Source organism: Oenanthe melanoleuca, chromosome 5, assembly GCF_029582105.1.
Source record: "Oenanthe melanoleuca isolate GR-GAL-2019-014 chromosome 5, OMel1.0, whole genome shotgun sequence".
Classification (NCBI taxonomy): domain Eukaryota; kingdom Metazoa; phylum Chordata; class Aves; order Passeriformes; family Muscicapidae; genus Oenanthe; species Oenanthe melanoleuca.
This window is the reverse complement of record NC_079339.1, coordinates 48797668-48821210: the sequence shown is the minus strand read 5'-3', so window position 1 is coordinate 48821210 and position 23543 is coordinate 48797668. Positions and strand designations below refer to the sequence as shown.

Here is a 23543-nt window from a genome sequence, read left to right as displayed (position 1 = left end):
AGGGCACAAAATGGGCTCTGCATGCACCTGGGGCAGCAGGCAGGGCTGCTGTGAGTGCTGGCTGTGCCTGCCCCTGCAGCTGTAATCCCGCCCGTGCTTCTGGGCCAGCGCTGTCTCCTCCTGCCAAGTGCTCAGCCATCAGCTGAGGCTCTGCTCCCGGCTGTGTCCCCGTGCTGCTCCCTCGGCAGATCTCACCAGGGGTTTGCTGCTGTTGGGGCTCTGCCACTGGCTGCCTCTGCACGGCAGACATCTTCCCAGATGCCAGCAAGGCTGTTCGTGCTAAAATTAGAGCGGCGGGTCCTGGGTCCCTGAAGGCCGATGGTGGCACGTGTGTCACCGTGGGGCTGTGTGCTCCCCACTGCGGCAGGGCACGGGCGGGGCTGCCTGCACTGGAGGGCACAGGTAGGGCTGGGCACTGGAGGGCACGGGCGGGGCTGCCTGCACTGGAAGGGCACAGGCAGGGCTGGGCACTGGCAGGGCTGCCTGCACTGAAGGGCACAGGCAGGGCTGAGCACTGGAGGGCACAGGCAGGGCTGCCTGCACTGGAAGGGCACAGGCAGGGCTGCCTGCACTGGAGGGCACGGACAGGGCTGCCTGCACTGAAGGGCACGGACAGGGCTGCCTGCACTGAAGGGCACGAGCAGGGCTGCCTGTACTGGAAGGGCACGGACAGGGCTGCCTGCACAGGGCTGCCTGCACTGGAGGGCACGGACAGGGCTGCCTGCACTGGAGGGCACAGGCAGGGCTGCCTGCACTGGAGGGCACGGACAGGGCTGCCTGCACTAGAAGGCACAGGCAGGGCTGCCTGCACTGGAGGACACAGACAAGGCTGCCTGCACTGGAGGGGCACAGGCAGGGCTGCCTGCACTGGAGGGCACGGACAGGGCTGCCTGTACTGGAAGGGCACAGACAGGGCTGCCTGTACTGGAAGGGCACAGGCAGGACTGCCTGCAATGGAGGGGCACAGGCAGGGCTGCCTGCACTGAAAGGCATGGGCAGGGCTCCCTGCACTAGAAGGCACAGGCAGGGCTGCCTGCACTGAAGGGCTCAGGCAGGGCTGCTTGCACTGGAGGGCACAGGCAGGGCTGCCTGCACTGGAGGGCACAGGCAGGGCTGCTTGCACTGGAGGGCACAGACAGGGCTGCCTGTACTGAAGGGCACAGGCAGGGCTGCCTGCACTGGAAGAACCTGGCATCTGCCCCTCCCCGCACCCTGGGCTCCACTGCCTCAGTGACACCCAGAACACCAATGGTCTGAATGAAGTAAAACATTTTGTTCTCTCATGCAACAGACTCACTGGCAATTTGGGGGCCAAGAGGAAGGAGGGCAAAGAGTTAAATTTGTTCTGTCTGTTCCTTCTTGTCCTTAGTCATGTCCTTTATAGGGAATACCATGGACAAGTATGTGTGCATCATTTTAGTATCATTATTTCTAATTCACAAAAGGTTTTAAAAAGTCAAGGATGACCCAGTAGCTGTGGTAAACTCCCTGTGATAAACTTTCCAATGGCCTTGTATACTGAAGGCCCCATGGCTTTTCTGGTGATTGCAAATCCATTGAGTGAGTGTATAGTATCTTAACAAGCCAGTTGTTCCATGAAAATATGAGAATGTTTGTAAAATATTCGGTTGTTGTGTTTTTTAAATTATTGTCACTGGAACTGTGGTTCTGGTGCCTGTGTATTTGAGTATTTAAAACAATGTCAGTAAAAGCAAAAAAAACCCAAAAAGTAGATCTTTACCCTTTGTCCATTGTCTGAATTAAAAGTAATTACCAAGAGCAGAAGTATTTACACTTCATTATATAAGGACTGACTTTTCCAACTGAGGAATCTTGAGATTGTGAAGAGAATTCAGTTCAAGGATGAGCCCAACTTTGAGACTGTTAAGTAGTGTCTGTCATCTTCCCTTCTTCAGTCAAGCTGTATTAATCTGTCTGAAAGCTCATATTCCCAAGGGCCACTCAGCGCTTGCTATACTGTGGCAGTGACCTGAAGGAGAGTGTGTTGCATGTGTTATTTTGAAGAAAAGCTGAAACTAAATTTTTTGGCTAAGCAAAAACAACAGTGAAATCAGCAGATGAGTGCTAGAGAATCTAAGCCAAGAGGCACTTTCATCCATTGCCTCCATCCTGGACATACCCATCCCTGTATGTGATCACACTTGTCCAAAAGACCCATTGCCCCTTTGTAGGTGCACAGCTTATTTGGTAATAATGAGACATGGGTATTCAAGTTGCTTGAATTCATCCCTGAGGTCATTTCAGATGACTCCAGGAGAATTAAAACAGAACTGGATTTGCTCCTGAATCTTTGTGTTTGAAAATTAATTTCTGCGAAATCTATTTTTAATTATGCTGTACCTAATTATACCAGATTTGCTGTCACAGGGGAGAAATGCTCTAGTGTCCAAAACACACAATATTTTCTAATATCCAAAGTGAGTATGGCCAGCCCCTTAGATTAATCTTACTGATGCTGTGTGTGACACGTGGTGATGGGTATATCCAAAGTGCACCAGTATAAGGACACAGGAGCTCAGAAGGGACTTTTGGGGTTGGTGAATGTGGTCTTGGGCCGTAGTGACCACTCAAACTTGACACAGACCACCTTCTGAAATTTTTGTTCCTGCTGCTTATATTGCAAGACAAATTATATTCCTGAATCTCATACCTTCCTTTCTATTGTAAATGTCTTCGAATTTAGTCTGTGTTCATATTTTCATCTCTTTCAGCTGCTGAACATTTTGCTTTTCCTGCCATATTATTGCCCAAGGCAAGCGCTGCTGAGTCCTGGAGGAACACAAGTCTGTCGGTGTGAATCCTGGGTTCTGCTATCATGATGTCGCTTTCATCCTAACAGCAACATCTAACCTCATGATATATGCTGTGAATGTCATAGGCAGCCTTGCAAAATGAGCCCTTCAGCTCCCACCTGGGAACCTGTGCTAATGCATTACTTTGGAAGAAGACCTATGTGGGCACAGTCAAGGGCACCTTAAAATTCCCAGCTGGTTGGTACATTTATAGAGAAATGTATTTGGGGCAGCCTTGGCTCACAAAAAGGTAATAGAACTCCTGTGGCATGCAGCGTGCTGCTGTGCCTGGGAGCTCTGTGCTCAGCACTTCTACCTGTGCTGGTGAGCAGGACATGGCCCTGCCCTGTGGCTGTGCCAGGCAAGGGAGGAGTGGCAGAGAAAAGAAATCTGCTGCCTGAAGTGTGAGGCTTGGGGTTAGGCAAGGAAGATGCTGCTTGTGGCTGTGCTGAAGGTTTGTGATGCACAACCCTGATCCAGAAAAGCATATGGAAGTATGATTGACTCTAGGCAATGCCTTTTTATCATTCCTCAGGTTAGTGAGCTGTTCAGCCAGGGTTTAACACTTGCTTAGCTCTGCAGGAAGTTTTGCTTAGCTGGTATTAAATTTTTTCAGGTTTTTTGTCTTGATGGAGAAGCCCAGGTCAGAACTTTGGGTGGGGGAGTTGTACAGCACCCGTGGAGCCTGGGACTGCCAGGCTGGCATTCAGAACTTTTTCAAGCTGTGTGGGAAGTGCTGTAAGTACTGTGAGGCATCCTGGCATTCCCAAATTTGCTAATGCTACAGAGACAGGAGGTTTGCTACCCAGTGGGGCCAGGACTGAATTGTGCTGTAGAACATCACAGTGCACTTTCCATTCCGCTTAGCCGAATATCCTGCGCTGTGGAGGGGAAAAAGCAGTGGGGAGCCATTAGCTGCGGTTCAGTGATGAAGCACCAGGCATGTGGTTTCACAGGCAGCTTCGGCTGACCCTGTGCTGGGCAGCTGCCAGGGGTGGTGCTGGCTCCCCATGCCCAGCTGCACGTCCCCATGCCTCGTGCCAGCCCCAGACAGGGATGCTCTGCGTCACCAGCTCATCCCGGGATGTCACTGGGAAGTGTCGCCCCTTCAGGCAGCTGCCTGAGCTTGGATGGGCACAAAAGCTGAGGTCTTGCCCATTGTTAGTGGCAAGCTTTTAAGCAGAATGTAGACTCTCCACACTCCCCCACACTCCAATTCTTGCCCTCTTTGCAATCACTGTTACAGTATTTCCCAGATCTGAGGTCCCTAGCCAGCTCTGGTATCTTCTGTGACCAAAACCTGCCCTTTTATGCATTGAGGGAGTAAGTAGGAATGCTTTTATTCTTGTGATACTTCTTAATGCATTTTGCTTGAGGAGGTGTTTGTTAGAAGGGTCGAGTAGGGTTAGAGAAGATAAATTTGAGCCTCTGGGCATACTGTGGCTTGATGGGCATGAAGCTCTTTCTGTTTCTGCTTCTGTCTGAGACTTGCAGTGCCATCATGTCAAAGGCTGGCACCAGCAACTGCAGCACCATCAGGACTCGCTTTTCTCCTCCTTCTGGCAAGAAATTTGCTGGGAAACCATTGGTTTTATTTAACTAATAGTGACTAATACTTGAGAGTGGGTATCAGAGCAATGCAGGAGTGTGCCTGTCTGAGGTCTCAACACTTACTGTCTGGATTTTGTGCCCAAGAACACAGCCTGCCCTAAAAAGATAAAACCAAAAAATATTTTGTAGGAATCCTTTCTTCCTTTTTGAGAGTGAATCATCCTGAAAGTAAGTTCTCTAAAAATTCTCATTTCAATTTTTCTTGAGGCAAAATTGGGTGATAAGTAGTTTTGGGGGAGAAAAAGAGAAGTACTGTCCTTTGTCTCTTCTGGGACATGGACTCCTTTGTGTGTGTGTGTGTGTTTTTTGTTCCAGCTCTGGGTGACAGCCAGATCTCCAGCATGTTCCTCCTTCAGTCCCTTGTGTGTACACACAGGTGTAGGGGCTAAGGATGTGTATCTCCAATCTTCTGAGGCTGTCAAAGGCAGCTCTTGGCAATTGGCAGCAGCCAAGGATGGCTGGAGGACCCCTGGACTCTGAGGTTGAAGAGCAGATGAGCCTTTGCAAGCATAACCCCATACAGTCCCATTCTGGTTGCTGCCAGGGGAGCAGCAGCTCAAAGCCTGGACACTGTACACTGGTAAGAGTCCAAACAGCTCCTTGGAGCATCTCATGCAGCTCAGGCTGATGGAGTAGCCTGACAAAGCAACCCCAAATGAATCTGCTCTGTGACATGTGCAGTTGATTGGGCTGAGCTCACCAGGAATGAAGCTTTTGCCTCGTGCATGACATTTCTGAGCATCATGTCATCATATGTCTTGTATTGCTCTGCCTTGGCCTGAGTGTTCTGCTGTTGGGTTCTCATGAAGCCTCCAAGGTCTGAGAAGTCTCAGAGGTCTCTGTTTAATTCAATTCTTTTTTTTTTTTTTTTAAGTTATTTACCCAGTTGCAGTTTTACTTTATTCTCCATGCTGCCTTTCAGGACAGCACCTGCTTCCCTCCTAAAGAAGCCATTAGCTGCATGCTCTGAACCAAAATGTTAGCTCAGCTGTAACAGATGGATGGATATGGGCATCATGTAGCAACTTAATGAATAATATCTATCACCTAATTTCCCAAAAGTTGGCATGTAATGAGGCTGGTGCCATGATTATTACCTCTGTAAATCATGGCTTTAAGATGATGACAGCCCCTCCTACCCCAAGGATACGGGACAGCCAGACACTGATGTACATTTAATTGCTGTGTGAGAGAAGTGATGTGTTTGGGAGCTCACCATTGCCTCTAAATTACCTTCTGCAGCACGGGCACTGGAGGAGATTAGTGCAATTGGAGGGGAGGGAGCTGCTGGGTGCATGTGTGTGTTTATTCCCTGGAGCCAGCTGGTGTTGGTGGTGTGAGCTGGCCAGTGTGGGATGGAGGTGTGACTCCCAGGCTGGCCTTTTTGGTCTCTCCTCAAGACTTAAGAAGAAGGGATGGAAAAGAGATTGCTCACAACTGTGTAGAGATGTTTGTTTTGCTTTTCTGATGAGTGTTTGTGGTGAATACCTCTGTGGACAGAGGACTTTGACCTCCCAAACACACCCTTGGCTTCAAGGGTGAAAGCTGCCAAACCTCTGCCTAAAACTCTTGCCACTACAGGAAATCTGTCTGATTTCTTCCTACCACAAACCACATCTGGCTATAAAGCAGAGCCAATGCCCATATTGAGGCCTCTCAGCTTGCTCATGCAGCTTATTCCTAGCCAAGGGAGGCATCACTGCTTGCAGGGCCTTCCCACACCTTCTTGTTCTTCATAAATTGATTGTAAAATTATTATTCTGGTGGGCTTTTAAGGTGTCTTTCATTAGATCCTTTGCTATGACAGTTGACAGAGATGTGGATGAATCAGATATTGCAACTGACCCTTGGAAAGCAGCTACTGCCAGTCTGCCTGTAGTGCTGGCTAATGCTGCTGTTTTGCTGTGTTGCCTCCTCTGCTTGGGTACTTCTATGTGTTTGTTTAATTTCTCTTTTCCTTTTAATTCTGCCCCATCTCATGGTGTGTGGGTCAGTGTGGTTATAGCTGGCTGGATGTGGGGCAGAGCAGTGGGCATCCTGATTCTGTGGTCCTCTCCTCCACGGCAGTGCCTCTGAGCCACATGATGAGCAGAGGTAAAAACAGCCAGGAAACTGTGACAGTGGCTGCTTTGGGTCAGACTGAGGATCCCCCTGGCCTGTTGTCCTGTGTCCAGGGGAATTAGAACAAGGCAAAGTCATGACCACGTATGATGATGGGTTTCCCTACAATACTCTCCCAGCTACCTGGGATTTGCAGCTCAAGGACTCCCCAAGCCAGGAGTGTTACCCTTGGGTTTGGTGGCCCCTGTGCAGCCACCACTGGCAGTATCACAGCTGCTCTCAATTCCTGCAGCTCAGGCCCCAAACCCAGATGCTTGCCTGGTTTGTGGGGAGATGGCTTTAAAATGAGCAATACTGGGAATGTCTGGATGATGTGAGCCATAGGTCGTTTCCAAAGCCACTGGGTGCTCTGGGCTGCATGGGATGGGACTGCTCGACTGCTCTGTGTGTTTCAGGGGGAGTCACTGAGGTGCTGGAAGAGGAGACCCACAGTGCTGGTGGACCATGTCTTGTGCAGGGGGTGGCATGCCTGAATTAGCCTCTCCTCCCTCCCTCATGCTGGCTTGCACAGCAGTGACCAGAGTCACCCCAAATGGTGACTCCCACAGTGCTGACCCCATGTCACCCTTATCTGACCCTGTGTTGCAGGGCTCCCTGCTGGAAGTGTGGACAGGTTCTGCAGAGGGAAGGTGAAGGTTCAAGCAGCCTTCATGGGTGCAGGCAAATACCTGGGCTCTGAGAGCACATACTCTCAGCTTTACAGCCAGAAGATGCCCTGGAGCATTTCCTCGGTTTCCTTTCTTCCCCCAAGCAAGCAAACACCATCCTGCCAATGCTTTGTGGTGTCAGATGTTCCCATCCATACCTGCAGGAAAATTACCATCTGCTAAAGCAATGCTGGCCTTGCTGATGGATTTCCCAATGTAACACCAGTTTCTCCTCTTTAGCTCTCAGTGGTAAATTGGCTGCAGTTGGTCTGAGTCTGCGTTGAGCCTTTTTGTCACTAAAGACATTGTAGTGCTTATGGCATTAGTGGTTACATAAGCTGGCTGTCTCCAAGGGGCTTTGCTCTGGCACGATGCTCCTTTAGGGTAAGGGAAGAGCCTGCCTCAGAGCAGGGGGATGTGAAAAAAAAATACACACATGTAGTCAATTTATTTGAACTTAACACACCCTGCAGGAAAACCCGGATTTTGGAGTTTTCATGTATTCTCTCTGGCTCCGCAGATTAGAAGGGGACCGTGGGAAAGCTGCCAGGGCTTGGAGATCAATCCAGCCTTTGTAAATCCTTTCATCTGACTGGCGGCTTCATACAATTGAGTATTACCCACTTTATTATTGTTGGTTGATTAAATTCCTGTTGGTCAACACAAATAGTGCTGTGCAGGCTGTGCGTTCATGGGATGGAGATTGGCATTGCAAAGCACTTCCTAGAGAAAGGCAGGGGCAACCTGTCATTTAAAACCACATTCAGAGGGTGTTTGGCAGTGATGGGGAGGAGGGGGGAAGAACAAATCCGTCCATGCAAGCAACTTCCCAGGCATTTCTCACATGCCTGCTGAGGTTCAGCTGGCAGAGGGGAGTGTGAGGGCTGGGTCTCCACTTTTCTGGCAGTGGGAGCAAGCAGCTTCAGCAGGAATGCACTCACCAAGCCCCCATCTCTGCAAGGTGGGGGAGGTGTGTGGGGTGACTCCAGCCTGTATAACCAGGATTAATGGGATGAAATTAGGTAAAGGAGAAAGTTGTCAGGAAGTGTTTCCCCAAGGTGAAAGCTATTAGGCTGCAGCACAGTTTCTCTAGTGAAGCAATTGGCACTTGCCTACTTGGGTTGTGTTTAAATGACAACATGATAAAAATCTGGCTTTGGGGAGGAGATGGATGTTACCAGTGACTTCAGGGGCTCTGGGGGATATGACTGCTCCCCAGGGATAGTGCATTTCTGGGAGGGATAGAGGGGACTGCAGGGTCTCCAGGGAGCTGTGGGCTGCTGTCTTCCAAAGCAGGACCTTACCAATAAACCAGCAGCTGGGACTTGTCCTGTGTTAGTCAGAGCTCTGGTAGGTCCTGAAACAGCACCTTCTAATTTTTTTAGCCTTTCAAAATGCTATTTCTAGGTAATGTCTGGCTTGTAAGAAGGAGGACATAGAACATATGTCTGAAGAGTGGGAGTAACTGACAAAACAATTTGGGAACCTCTATGCTAGATGACCTGAAACATATTTATGCTTTTATGAATGGCATTACTTTGACCATCCATGTATTTTACTTCACTATCCTTGTGCCTAAACCAGTGAAACACCCTTTATCTTTGGGTGAATGATTTGTTTCTCATCTCTGTGCAGCATACACCCCTAGAAAATGAACCCACCTGATTATTTGAGGGGCAGGTAGTGGATATCAGCAGCTTTAGGGGCCTTGTGCTTAGCATTTTCTTCCTCTATGAGTGCAGCAAATAGCTATTCTGTGGAAATAAGAGCCTCTTCTCTCCCTCTCCTAGTTCTCAGATAGTCCTGAGATGTGGGCACAGAGGAGCCCCAGGTGTCTGCAGTGAGCAGAGAGGAAATGCCTGGAGCAGCACGTGGTTGAGGATGGAGATGTTCATCCCAGGGTCCCTTTCTACATTGCTTCCCTTTGCCATGATGTGTAGCCAGAACCTACTCATGAATGTGACACGAGGGAGGGAGCAAGGGTTCACTCTGCTGAGAGCCTGCCCTTCAAGCCTGAAACACAGAATATGCATTTGAAAGGCAGCATGCAGAGTGGATCCTATGGGCCCTGTGTGCTGCTGGAGTGGGGAGGCTCAGATGAGCCATGGAGGATGCTTTGTAGCCTGGAAAAGTGCATGTCAGCCTGCCTGGCAGGGAGCCGTCAGCAGCCGGTCCGAAGGGCTCGAGTGAGAGGCAATAAACTGGTTAATAAATAACAACAGGGAAGGCTGGCTGTGGTGCATAGTCTTAGTTTCTGCATGTAACCTCAGAGAAACATGGCAAAGGTTCACACAGCCTTTGCAAAGCTGTGTGAGCACTTGTTTGGCTTGGGAGGATCAGAAAATCTCCTCCACCCGCCTGCACTCTCAATCCTTGTGGGACTGATTTTATTGTCCCCAGGGGCCAAATGCTCTCCTTGGCTGCCCCAGGCAGGGTGATGGTGCAGGTCCCTGGTTTGCTGTGATCACCAGGGACTGTTCCTGCGGGGTGCTGCCAGGACACCTGCCCTCACAGCCAGGGCTGCTCAGCATCCCCTGTAAGGGCCAGTTTTGGCACAGATCAGCTGTGAAGGGCTCTTCCCTAAAAACTCTTGGCTCAGGGTGGTAGCATGGGCAAGAGTGAGTTACAATTATTGGGGAAACTGATCTGAGGATGGACTTGCTGTTTCTAAATGTTATCTCCTATTGTTATTGTAGCAGCACTGTGCTATTAACTTGTTTTAGAACAGGTTTTGTTCCCTTGTCTCATTGTTTCAATCCAGCCCAGTGATACACTGTAATCTGTGCCTCCACCTTGTTTCTACTCCCGTCAGACACTGCATTAGGAAATTCCTAGGAGTGCGTAGTCTGGCCTTCCTTTCCAGGCATGAATTATACATTTGCTCTATTTGGATTCTTAAGCCATACCCTGTGTCACTCTCTTAGGTATCTGGAGTCCCTGTTCTGCTCAGTTCTGGGTTGTAGCATATTTTTGGTTGGCCTACTGCTGTTCCCAGCTGGTCCTGACAAAGCCCATGCTGGTTTGGCACAGCCCTTCTCCTGTTTAATTTCCTCTTGCTGGCCCCTGTGGCCGGGCAGTGGGTGCAGCCAGGAAAGGGCAGCAGGTAGGAGTAGGGGCATTGCTGTTTTCCAAAACCAGGATTTCCCTCCACCCTCAGGTAGGAACACAGGCAGCTGTCTCTGTTCTCCTTGTGTAATTGATGGCATAAAGGGTCTCCTCTGTGACACGGTTGTTTATGGTTTTTAAGTTGAATTTTTTCTCGGGTGAAAGCTGGCAGGCATTGGATCCATGCCATGTTCCAGCTTGACACTGACATACAGTGAATTAAGTGTACATACTTTATCATTTTTTATGTGTGGCTGTTTCTCATGACTGTAGTGAGTCCCTAAAGATGTTTAGGAAGAAGCACACCTTCATCTCATGATCTCACCATTGGATTGTGTTTATCAAAAGTTAGAAGGAAACTGCAGCACACAATGTTTAGCTACAGTCTGCAGAAGGAGAGTGTGAGGCTGGATGGAAAGGAGAAACTGGGCAGGGGAAAAGAAAATAAGTTCCTCAGAAATCCCCCAAATCACAGGGGAGGGGAACAGGGTCTTCTGCTCTGGGCTGCAGCAGAACATTTCTTCTGAAAACACTGGGTCTCTGGGAGTGTCCAGCACTAAATCAGCTAACTGCAAAACACACAGACATCCACTACTGAGCTGTAGGTGAGCACTGGAGCCTTCACAGGTGCCCATCCTTGCTGGTGGGAATCACTGACTCCACAGCTGCAGCTATTTTTGGCAAATTGGACTGGGTGTGGGGTTTCTGCCTGCAGTTTAGCAAAGCTTCATATCCCTGGCCACAGAAATTTGTGTCTTTGACACATACACATACAGCTCCAGAAGAGCTTAGTGTGCAGGGATTTAGAGGTTTCCTGGTGATGGCCTTAAGCCATGGACTCACATCTATTTTAGGCTTTCTCTCCTTTTCTCTCTGAGGGTCTGACCAGAAATTTCATCCAGAGCTAAAAATTGCTTGAAACTGAGAGAGTGGGATAAAAAGATGTTCTTTTGATAAAACAGTGTTTTCCTACCAAAACCTGCTTTACCTAAAGCTTCCCAACCAGCCCTCCTCCCAAGTGGCGTGGCACTGTGAAACCAGAACTCTTGGCCAGGAGCCCTCCCCCACCAGCCCCTGTGTGGGAATGGGGTTTGTTGCCACCCTGTACATAAATGCCAGTTATAACTGGGGAAATGCTTTTTGCTGGGAAAAGCATTAGCACCTTTGCCACCTTGCACTTTTTAGGCTCAGGGAGAGCGATGGGGGCAGACAGTGCTGGGGTTAAAGATGAGATGTAGGGCAGCCTGTGCAGGGGGGGATAATGAATTCATGGGCACATGGAGACCATTCAGCGAGCTTTGGGCTCCTGTGGGCCCCTGGGTGGAAGGACTTTGATCTGACTCCAGCCTTTCCCAACGAGGCACTGCCTTTGAATGCGTTCCTGCTCTCAGCCCTGCCCTGTGCAGCAGACAAAGGCGAGGGGAGCAGGGAAGCAGAAGGGGGGCTATTTACCCTCATCAGAATGGTCCAGTGGCCCGAGTCAATACAGCCTATTTTTCATTAACCTAATCATTAGTTTTTCCTCACTGCCAATTAGATTTTTCCTGTCAGTACTCAGAAGGGCATCATTTGCATCTATGAGATTTTTTTTTTTTTTTTAATAGGGAGCTTCCTGGACATGATGGGGTTATTTGAGGAGTGGAAATGAAAGTTTAATTTCTCTCTGGATGGAAGAAGATTTTGGAGTTTTAATTATCACGCAGCTTGGATTCCTGACGGTTGAGGACCGTGTTGGAAAGGCTGGTTTCCATTGTGTGGAGTGGATAATTATGCAGCCTTCTCCCAGGCTCACTGCATTTATTGTCCAGAAGAATCTTCCCAAGCAAAAAGAGGGAGCAGATTTACAACCCAAAATGCATTTTTAGAGCCTGCAAAAGTTTTAGCTTAATGTTTGCAAAGGAAGACTTCTGCAACTATTTAAGATTTTATTTACCTTTTTAACAAAATAACCCTCATCAGTTAATCTGGTACTCTGCCTTTGCCCTCAGAGGTTGCTTAGGAAATAGTTTTGTAAACTCAAGAGAGCCCTTCTGCAGCTGGACTGCTTTGTGCTATCAGTTTCTAAGCAGAATTCCTTCAAAGGCAGTGGGAATTTCTGCATAAAATCTACTGGCCCATTTATATGTACAGTGTCAAATAGAAGATTTACAGCCATCTGAAATTTGGCAGTGCTCCTTACCTAGGAGGTAATGCTAATCTATCCAGGAGAACGTGTTAAAGGATTCAAACAAACCTAAAATGTCAAAGCAAAGCTCATTTACAACTGTTCTCTTTCACAAGCCTTTGGATTAACCTCGTGTCTTTCTCACTGGGTTTTGAACCATTAATGGTTAGAGGTTGGCTATGGAAATGGAGACATTTCAGCAAAGGTCTTGTCAAATCTGGAGAAGCTTTTGGAGCTGCAACAATCCCACCAAATCCTCCAAGGGTGGGATCAAATCTGCTTGTGTTTGGGTGGGGTCAGATCTGGGGACAAACATCCTGTGCAACTTTGATTAGTGTGATGAGATGAAAGGGAAAAATGCTCATTATGGATGCTCACTCTTTTTCTCCTTGCTGAGAAGTGAAGCAGCAATAGTACAAATTTGGGACCAGGGAGGAGACTCTGGAAGCATTTGTGTTCATTTCAGTGGGTTTGTAAGAGATAGTTTAGCAGGGCAGCTGTGCATGCAAACATTTCAGATAGGCATTATTTCCAGAGCTTTCTGACTTGGCAGGGTGGCAGAGGACTTTGAACCCAGCTTGACTTTCATTTGTAATTCTTTTTGGTTTAACTAGATCCTGAGAGGATTTGGGCTTCTGGTAGCCCAAAAACTCACAGACAGGAACTCTGCTGTCTCTGTAGCCTTCTCCAGCCCTTTCCTCTGACAGGGAGCCTTGACCACAGTTGGACTGTCAGTGCTTCTGAGGCTGTTTCCTAACCCACGTGGTTTCCTGGCATCCTCCAGCTTGCCTACATACACTGAGCAGCCTCTTTTTTAAGCTCTTTCAGCTAGAGACCATATGTTGTTACTATAGTCATACCAAGCCTTGTGCATGTTGGCCTTCTCTGATTTAGGACTGTGAATTTATGTGGAAAAGCTGGATAACTCTTAAGATAAAAACCCTCTTTTTTTTTTTTTTTTTCTTTTTTTTTTTTTTTTTTTTTTTTGTGAGGAAGTACTAATTTTTGAAATCTGTCTGTATTTTACACAGCCATCTGTTTCTAATATAACCTTTTTATTGCAAACATCCCAGCAGTGTCAGAGAGCCCTACCCCAGCACTTGTTCTTCTCCCCACAGTCTTTCTAGCCCTCTTTTCTTCTTTGTAAGCCACTCTGCAATTAGGTGAGACTTTCTGCAGGTGATGGAAAACCCAAAGGCATGGATGGTTTCAGATTGCTGAATTTGACATGACAACAGAGGCTGCTTAGTGATTTCATTTTTTGCCTTCAAGTAATTATCTGTAATTAAAGTGAAACATCCCCAGATTGTCCTCATGTGATATCATACAGGGTAGACATGGAAAACAGGATTGAAGGGTTCTCAGTTTTACCTAACCAATCCCTTTGCCCCAAGTCAGACTTGGCTCTACCTAAACTGCTCCTGACAGATGTTTGTTTAGAATTCTTGTGGAAGTCATCATCAATGGAAATTCCACTGCCTCCTAAGGCAACCTCTTATAGCTCTTAAATATCTCTGTTATTAGAGACCTTGCTCTTCCTGGATAGAGATGGAGTACGATTTATTCACTTTTTTATTTTTCTGACAATCATTTACATATTTGAATCCGTTGCTGAGTCTATGTTTGGTTCTTTTCTTCCCCAGGCTAAGCAAGCTGGATTCCTTCAAGCTCTCCTGCTGGATTATATTTTCCACACTCTGATCCTCCTTATTTCTCTCCTGATTTTTTTCCAAATAGCCTGTGTGAGTCTTGAAGCGTGATGCCTAAAACTGGACGCAGATCCCTATTCAAGATCTTTAACAGCACTGGTGTAGGAGGATTATTTCCCCTGTTTACATACAGGTCTCTTGTTTCTGCATCATGATACGATCTCAGATATTGTTTTCAGCCTAACAACTGGTTCATGCACAGTTTGCAAATTGCAGTAGTCCCCAAGATCCCTTTTCACAGGACTGCTGTGTGCTGGATTAGGAATCAAAGGATGCTGCCACAAAAGTTTGGGTTGACCTTGGCAGAGACTGTGAGCGTGGCATGATGGCAGTGGGGTGGACTGAGCCTTTGGTTGATGCTGTAGAGACAGGGACAGCAGCTGCCACAACTAGCCAAAGCCAGACAGGAAGGGTTGGGTTTTGGCAATGGGAGAGGGGAATTGAATAACTGGATTGATACAAATAGTACCGAGTACAGCCTGTCCCGTAGGTTTCAGGGAATTTCCCCTGGGACCATACTCTCTTGCTGACATCTAGAGACTGCAGTGATCATCAGTGCCCCCAAAAGGAGGTTGTGGAGCAAAACTGGCCACTCTTGTTGAAACATCCACACCACCCCAAATGTTGAGTCCTTTGTAGCCGGTGGAAAGACACTAATCGGCTTTGGGGCTTTTTTTGACCTGGTCACGTGATGATGCTATCAAGATTAAAGCAGCACGAGGAAGGAAAAGAGGCTTAAACAGCTGAGGGTGCCTGGCAGGTCATTTTAACCTTTTCATAATCATTAAAGCTGCAGAATCCCATTAGCAGTGAGTGACTTGCAGCTTCACTCCTCTAACAAGCACTGGTGACACAACTTTCTGTTCACCTCTGTTTTCCCCCACAGGAGAGTCCAGCCCAGCTGGCTGCTAGGACCCAAACTTTGAGCAGAGTCTGGCCATTCCTTCAGGTGAATCAAGGGGTTTGTTGTACCAAGGAGAAACAGTCCATGGGTCTATCAAAAGCAGAGGATTTGTCTCTCTGTTCCTAAAATTAGACTCTCTTGGAAGGTCCTGCTCAGGCCATACTGTAGTAGATCAGCCTGGCCCATCTGTAGCAACAGTAGAGAGGTACAGGATAAGGAAGATTATGATGATCTCCTAAGTCACTGCTTTGGCACTGCTCAGTGGGCTATGGCTTTGCTGGGATTGCTGACAGCAGAAGATCTTGCACTGCTACAGTGCAGCTCTGGCATGGGAAGCAAAGCTTTTTGAATGAAGCTGTGTTAACTAAGGCATGAGGGCCTCAAAGAGCCTCCAGTTTGTTGGTGTTACTCATCTTTTCCTCTTGTGCAAGTTTTTATGAGTGCAGCATCACATCCAGTAGTCAGTCTGATCTACCTCTGTCTTTCCTCCAACTTCTGTATCTTCTTTTGTCTCCCTTCTTATCAGCTAGTAAGCTCTGGTGTAGAAATGCTTGCCTCACAGTGTGTGGAAGGCAGGATCACTCTGATCCACCTGAAATGTGAACATTGTCCTACTTTCTTTAGAACTGTCCTTTCTGCATTCAGGCAGAAATCATTGAGTACATCTAGTGGTTGCACAGCAAATGGCTTCTTAAAGAGGCCAGGGAAGCCCTGAATTTTGCCTGGTGTCACTGAGCTGTGCTGGGTGTTGCAGGTATTGCAGCACCTGGGGTTGATCTGGAGAGCACCTGCTTTTTCAGACAGGGCAGGCTTCCATGTGCAGGGAATGCAAATCAGCTTTTCTCTGTTACTTGTACACTAGTCAACACTGTCTGGCTGTGTGTGTCCTGGACATTAATATTTCTATTGCTGTGTTTGCTTATTTTGTCTAATTACAGTCTATTCACTCTTGACTGAAAGCTTAGTCTGAACCATTAGAAACTCACTGATTTTTCTCGGGTGAGCCCACACTCAGGCATTAAACACATCTTGTAAAGCAAACATATTTTTTTCCTTGGTTGTTTACATTCAGAATTTCTGGGAGAATAAAGATCTCCCCAGGGAACCTGGGTGACCAGCAGTGACTAGTGCCCAGGGTGAGGCAGCACATCTGAGAAGCCTGGGGAAGGGCTGTGCTCTGCATGCAGGCTTTCAGGAGGGCTGTGAGAGCCCTGGAGAGCCACTGCAGCACTGTGGTCCTTGCAGAAGAGCTGGTTGTCCCCTCAGGAGGGGGAAGGTGTGGTTTCAGATGACAAGATTGGGAGGTTTTACCACGTTCCTGTTTGGCAGGTTTTGTGGGTTGTGTGGGTTAGACATCCTCAGATGCAAATGTTCCCCAGTGGTGCCTGCTTTTCTGTGTGTGGTAGAGGGACAGCCCCCACAAAGTTTGTCATGTACACATCTCCCAAGCCAGGAAGGGGAAACTGGTGGCCACTGTGCTGCAGCACATGTGCACACACTCCTCCTTCCCTGTCAGCTACCTCCAATGAAATCCTGGCATCAGGAGATCCTCAACTCTTGACAGTCATTGTGGGCAGATATTTTGCTGTGCATGGAGTGATGTCATGGCTGGAAGTCACAGCAGTGAGCTGTAACAACCAGAGTCAGGAGAGACCTTACCAGACTCTTACAGACCAGCTTGAGGCTGCTAAGCACCCAGACAGATCTAATGAACTGAAACTGAGTGGGGAACACACAGTCTTGAAAATCTTCAGAGCTCATAGTTAGAGGCTTGCTATGAAATGTTAATTAAATAGCTGCAGTGGCATATGTTCCATCCTGTCAGAGCTGCAGCACAGCCATGTTGCCAGTGCATAGCCAGTCTTGTTAGAGTTAAAAATGTGTATTATTCTGAGACCATATTTCTTTGTTATTTGTGATTGGACTGGCTACAGACTTCTCTATTGTTTTGTCTAGTGTTTGAATACCTAAACTATGCCTGAGCTATAACTTACACCTTCAGAATAAGGCCTGATCCTACCAGTCTTATTCTGACAGATGTTATTGTGGGTGGCTTTAGATGCTACAGATGGGCCTTTTATTTATTTAATGTAGTCTAAGGCAATATCTGTTCAGTAGATGCACCTCAGCTGCACCTCAGCACCTCAGCTACGGAAATATTTAAGATTTGCCCTTAGTTCTCTTTCTGTGAGTGCATTCCTGCCATCTCTTTAACACTGGCTGTCAGTACAGAGGAAACTTCTCCCTACACAGCCCACAGTGAGTGAGGTGGTGGGACGAGGTAGAGCAGGTTGGTATGGCTTGCTTTATGAATATCTTGCAGAGGTACAAAACACTGGGAGCTTCTGTTTACCATAGACCTTGTTGTTACATATTCTGGTACCACATCTCAAGGGAGATCCTAAGTTGTGCCTGAGATTCTACTGGAAAGGCATGGGATTTGGGATTATCGTGATCATGATGATCATGAAGATGTGAAGATGATCAGAGGGCTGGAACACCTCTCCTCTGAGGAGAAGCTGAGAGAGTTGGGGTTGTTCAGCCTGGAAAAGAGCAGCTTTTCAGTAGCCAAATGGGGCTATGAGACAGCTGGAGAGGGACTTTTTACAGGGGTTTGTAGTGATAGGAGATGGGTTAATGGCTTTGAACTGGCAGAATTCAGGCTTAGATTAGATAAAAGGAGAGAAGTTTTTACAATGAGAGTAGTGAAACACAGGTGTTTGCCCACCCTCAGGACAGGTTGTCCAAGAGGTGGTAGATACCCCATCCCTGGAAACATTCAAGGACAGGTGGGTGAGGCTCTGAGCAATCTGATCTAGTTGAAGATGTCCCTGCTTGCTGCAGGGGCTGTGCTAGGTGGCTGTCAAAGGTCCCTTCCCACACAGGTCATTCTGAGATTCTGCACCAAGGCAAACCAAGGAGCATTCCCTGAAATGCCTGGTGGTGCTGGAGCAGAGGGCAAGCACCTGTGAACATAAATAACTCAGCATTGGCTTTGTGGTGGCTCTGCTCAGATTTGAGCCATCCACTGACACTTAAACCTGTTGTGAAAACTTGCCTTGCATAGCAGTCTGAAACAGGACATTGGGAATGGGGTTTTTTGGTAGGAGCAGAAAGATGGAGGCTGCCTAGGAAAAGCAAGGGTGGTGCATTTGTCCATATCTCCCAATAGTTTCCTTTAATGACAGTATTGAAGATATGTGAGTTTCATCTGCTTTCTAGCTGCTTTGAAAGAGTGCTGTTACTTTAATAAATCAACTTCTTTACAAGATATAACCACTGGCCATTTTTCAGCCTGCTTGTGTGTGTCAAGAAGCAAGACCAGTAGAGCAATACGAATATGAAATATAGTGGGGAAGAGCAGAGATGTGATAATGAAACTGCCAACAAACAGCAGAGTGTTTTATTGAGCACAAGTGAAGGCCTTCTTATGAGATGATCTTTGATGGAAGGAGAGGAAGAGAAAATGTCAGCATTCTATCATGCAAAGAAGGCAGCTGGCTGCAAGGTGCAAATCTGGCAGAGCATCACTCCTCCGTGTGCCTTTCCTCCGTGGTTTGGGAAAATCCCTTTAGGGGTGCTGCTTTTTATGAGGTTAGGAAGAGCCTTGTTTGCAGGACATTGACAAAATATAGCTGTGCTTTACTGCCTTGAATCATGCTTAGTTGAAGTAGCTCCTGGGAAGAATGCAGTGGAAGCAGTGGGTGTCCAGCCTTGCTCCTGGGTGTGTGGGGCCAGAGCTGGAGTGGGGCACCATGGCCCTGACCTGCCAGCACTCCAGCTGGACACTGCCCAACCCCTGCTTTGTAGCAAAAAGACAAATCAAACCTCAGTGGGGTGCTGTGGAAGGGGACTAGAGCACCTCTGTGGGTTCAAGTCTGCTCTTGCCATGTTGTTTGGTACTGCCCAGGCTGGGTGTAAGGACTGTCCTGCTGTGAATGAGTCCCATCAAAAGGCTCTTGACAATTTTCTCATCTCACAAGCACCCACATTAACCTTTTCTGGCATTTCTGGTGTGAACTGCCCTAAGTAAAGGGCAGTTTTTTCCTTATACTCAATTAGGTGCTAGCACCTCATTATGAAAAGGTTTTAAATAAAAGTGTCTCAATCCCAACCTCACAGCTACCACACAAACCTCTGCTCTGCATGCTTGTAGTTGGAGAAGTGGCATACAAGGAAATAAAACCATTTATTTTGTTGCTGTCAAAATAAATGTGTAATTTATCATATTTACCCCTCTGCCAGATTCCTCTGAAATCTCAGACGAGAATCAGAAAGGCTACAAGTGTCTTTTAAAATTACTCTGCTCTGTGCTCTGCAGGCTGCAAGATTGTTTTGTTTGTTGAAACAATTTCTAATTTATGTTTTTACAAAACTAGAGGAGCCAGGCAGTTCCCTGTTCTCTGAGAGACCATTGAGTTAAAACAAGGTAGAGTGATTTGTCTTGCCTCCATTTAGCTGTAATGAGTATTAAGTGGTTTATCTATGTGGAGAAAAGTTACTCAGCTAGATTACATCCAAGCTGAATTACATCCCATTCCAGATGGAGTATGTTTTTTAGAACAGTAAATCTTGGGAGGGTGGATAATGACAGTAATGCTCCTTCCTGAGCTGGAGCACAGCTCCTCTACCTCTCATGGAGATAATGTGGGGAGCTACATCCAATTAGTTTTTCCAAGGCTTTGTGAAGAAACAGGACTTCAGGTTTACAGCTCTGTGAGCAATTCAGCTTGTAGAATTTGCACTGTGCAAGTGAGGATGGCTGATTACAGTTTTCACCTGTTTCGCTGTCCTGGGTTGCTGCCTCTCTCCCCAGCTTCCTCTTCTGTGTGATGGTTGCCACAGGGAGGGATGCTGGCTGGGATATGAAATGTTTAGATGGGAAATTTCTTTCCCTCTGGTGTCATCTGGCCTCTAAGGTACCCATTGCTCATGCAGGTGGTTCTTGTGGCCCCAAGGGGTAACTGGAGGAGGATGGCATCACAGGCACACTGGGTGCCAGAGAAAAAAGAGTGCCAGAAAGCCTATCCTTGACCATGTGTCCTTGGCCACCATACTTGTCTGGTCACCAGCAGGGCACTAGCAGGTGTGGATGGACCCAGAATCAGTGCCATGAGGTGTGGCTGGGTGGGTGTGCTGGGGGTATGCCCCAGTACCTGGGTCTGGGAGCTGCTCAGGAGCACCCACTGAGGAGAGTGCTTTTGGGCTGGTGAAGGTGGAGCACTGCTCACAGCTGGCAGCAGGCTTTACACAGCAGTAGGACCCTTTGTTTGATTTCTAATGAAAAGGGATGTGAGGATCTGGTCAGTCAGTGATGCAGCTCTGCTGCCTCTCCTGGATGGGTCTGTGGGGCTGTCCTTGCCTCCTGGCTCTGGGGGAGGCAGGAAAGGATGGAAACTCACTGATAAGAGAAAGGTCAGAAGCAGAAAAATGTTGGGAATGTGTTTCTTGATATAACATGGGTGAGACCTAGCCTGAGGTTTCACTGCTTAGCCTGGCAGTGTTACTGCCTGCTGTTGTGAGAGGGATGAGCTTTTTTAGAGCTGAGATCAAGATGCAAATGGTTCATCTGGCACCTGCCTCAGCACAGGCAGGTCCAGAAGATGGAGATAATTCATCTCTGAGGGCACAGCAAGCACTGGGATGGCTCTGAGCACTGTTTCACAGCCTTTGCCCAAGATGGAGCATCTTCTGCTGACAAAATGGCTCATTTGGATTATTTTCCTCTGTATATTTTATGTTGCCATAGGGTGTTTTCTGGCTGAGGTCAGACATCAGACATGGTTTGGGGTTGTACAGTGGTGTTTGAAGAATTCTGGCAGTTCTCAGGTCAGGCTTTCAGGACCAGTGGTGTACATTGGCTCCCGAGGATGCAGGGCTTGCCTTCCCAGGGGATACCCTTTTTTTTGATAAGGGATGTGAAACCACAGAGAGAAAATAATTCTCTATTTCCTTTTCTTGGCAGTCAGGCTCTATTCTTTTCATCAACCAGTCAGTCAGTCCTGGTACATTCAAGGCCTGAACATGACAGCTTCTGCATCACCATTCATCCACTTAACCTAAATTTCTTGTAGCTGCTAGCACAATGAGGGCACTAGTGGAGCTGGAATGCAGGTGGGAAGGACAGGCCAGATCTACCAGTGGAAGCTGTTGTGTTCAGCACACAGCCAGGAGTCTCTGGTTCTCTCCAGACAGAGATTTAGACTGGTTTTGCAACTGTTTAGCCAAATGGGTATTTTTGTACTGAATTTTGGGGTTAAGTTAACAAAGTGTGATGGCCTGGGGCACAGAGGAGGTCAGACCAAAGAATCCATGGTCCTCCTGGCTTTAACAATCTCAAACTCCCCTTGCACCCTGCTGGAGGACAGGTTCATTACTAACTCAGCAAGTTCTTCAAGCTGATCCTGAAATCTTCAGTGCATTCAGCACTGATCTACTGCAGCATTCTACTTGCCACCTTTAGATATGCATGGCTAATGGCTGTGGTGCATGAGGCCTTCACAGGGAAAGTGCTTTAAATTGATCCTATAACCTACTTGGTTTGCTCTCTTCTCCCCTGACCTGGAGACTCCCCCATGTTAGGGTGGTTGTTGGGCTGAGTTTGTGGCCCTGCAGCTCAAACTGATGTTGCTGTGATGTGTTGTCACCACTTAAGCTGTTCACTGAACTTACACAGCTCCCTACAGTGTCTCCTTAACCTTTCTCATGAGGACTGTTTGGATTTCCTGGGTTTGAACAAAGCATAATCCAGTCAAAAAACTGAGCATTTTTCCTCTGAGAGTGTGCTTTAGATGGGCACTTGACTCAGATCCATCCTGCTGTTCCTTTGTGTGGTTTGGCACTGGTCTATGGCAGCACTTTTTTGAGCATATTCCAGTTTTCCCTTGAGTGGCCAAAGCAGTCTCAGTGATTAGCTGTAGCTTCCCTGCTAGCCCTTTTGCTGGGCTGCCCCCAGAGTGGCCAGCAGAGCATCCAGGCTTAGTGCTGAGTGCATTTGGCAGCCACTGGCAGAGGCAGAGAGGAGCTGTTTAGCACAGAGCCAGCCTGAACCTCACATGGGTGTGTGGGTGAGTGTTGGTGTGCCAGAGCTGCAGCCAGAGGTGCCTGCTCCCCATGGGAGTGCTGATCCCAGAAGGTGCTGGCCACTGCAGCACACACCCTTGTGCAAACACCTGGTTCCTTCCCCATTCACACTCAACAAAAATTCCTGGGGTTGAACAGTGGCTCCTGCTCTCATGCCATAATAAATGAGATGAGGGAAACTATAATTTTGCACTTTGCATAGCCCCTTTAAAAGTGTGAAAATGGTTGGAGTTTTTTATATATTTATGTTGCAAAACTTTTCCTCCTGCTATAACAGCTCATGGCTTCTGCTACTCAAATTACAAGTAGATTAGAAATTTTGCAAAGATCCAATTGAATGGATGAGATCATCAAGCTATAATGAAAATGGAGAAAAGGTTTTCCCAGTTTCCTTTATTTTCTCCCCTGTGAAATTTTCGAATGTGTTTCTTCAAAGCATGGTTCAAAACAAAAGCCAGATGCTTTGGAGAGCAGTAAGCCACCCACAGAGCTCTCCAGTGACTTATCTTCTATGCCAGACCACCTATCTGGTGTTGCTGTCTCACTGCAATGGTAAACTGGCCATTGCATTCCTTCAGGTTGAATATTACCATTTTATGTGAGGGTATTCCCTGTTTTATTGTCCTGGTGTTTTCCTGGGTAGTGTCACGTGCTTCCACTAGAGAAAAACAGATGTCCTGGGCAGGCACTTGTGTGTGTGTCAGGCTGCAGCTCTGTGGCCTTGCTGAATACACTTCTCCCCCTTTTACAGCACTGGGAGTTGAGGCACTGACCTCCTCTTAGAGCTGTGCCAACAGCTTGGTTTTGTGAGTTTCTCAGTTGTTTTTGAAAGAAAAAGGCACGTGTCTGGTGCGGTTGTTTATTCAAACCTAAAAGAAAACATCTTGTTCTGTTGTGGAGTATTTTGGTGCATTCTAGGTGAATGACAATAGCTTTCAAAACTAGAGAATTACTTTTATGAAAATACAAAACACAGTGTTTCCACTTCACTTTCCTTCTGTATCACCCACCCCTCACACTGGCATTGATGCAGATTTACAGAAAATATTGCTGTTGCTGAGTCTCAGCTTTTTAGTGAAAAAAAACCTTTAATAGAGTCCCTCCTCACCCTTCACACATAGGGTTTTATTCATCAAGTCATTCCCAAACTTGCCTTCTACAGAGTGGGAAAATGTGTTGCTTCTGACAATACTTGCCTTACCACAAGAAGCTTAAATGTGTTTGTTTTTTTTCTCTTTTCCTAAAGATTCATCTTCCAACTACATCAGGCAACTTGAAACAAAAGTGAAACTCCTGGAGGATGACAACAAGCTTCTTTCCCAGGTAGGTTTTATTGCCTAATAGATATTAGTGTGGCTCAGTTCTGCTATTTCCATATGGTTGTGT

At 47.3% G+C, this 23543-nt stretch overlaps 1 protein-coding gene across 2 annotated transcripts in view; it reads left to right on the top strand.

Annotated features, from left to right (window-relative positions):
- CCDC85C (coiled-coil domain containing 85C) overlaps positions 1-23543 on the top strand; it is a 109221-nt gene that overhangs the window by 43880 nt on the left and 41798 nt on the right. For both annotated transcript variants that reach the window (XM_056494229.1, XM_056494228.1), the window contains exon 2: positions 23404-23480. In XM_056494229.1, coding sequence (XP_056350204.1) covers positions 23404-23480 — 77 coding nt within the window. The remainder of the gene's footprint in view (positions 1-23403; positions 23481-23543) is intronic.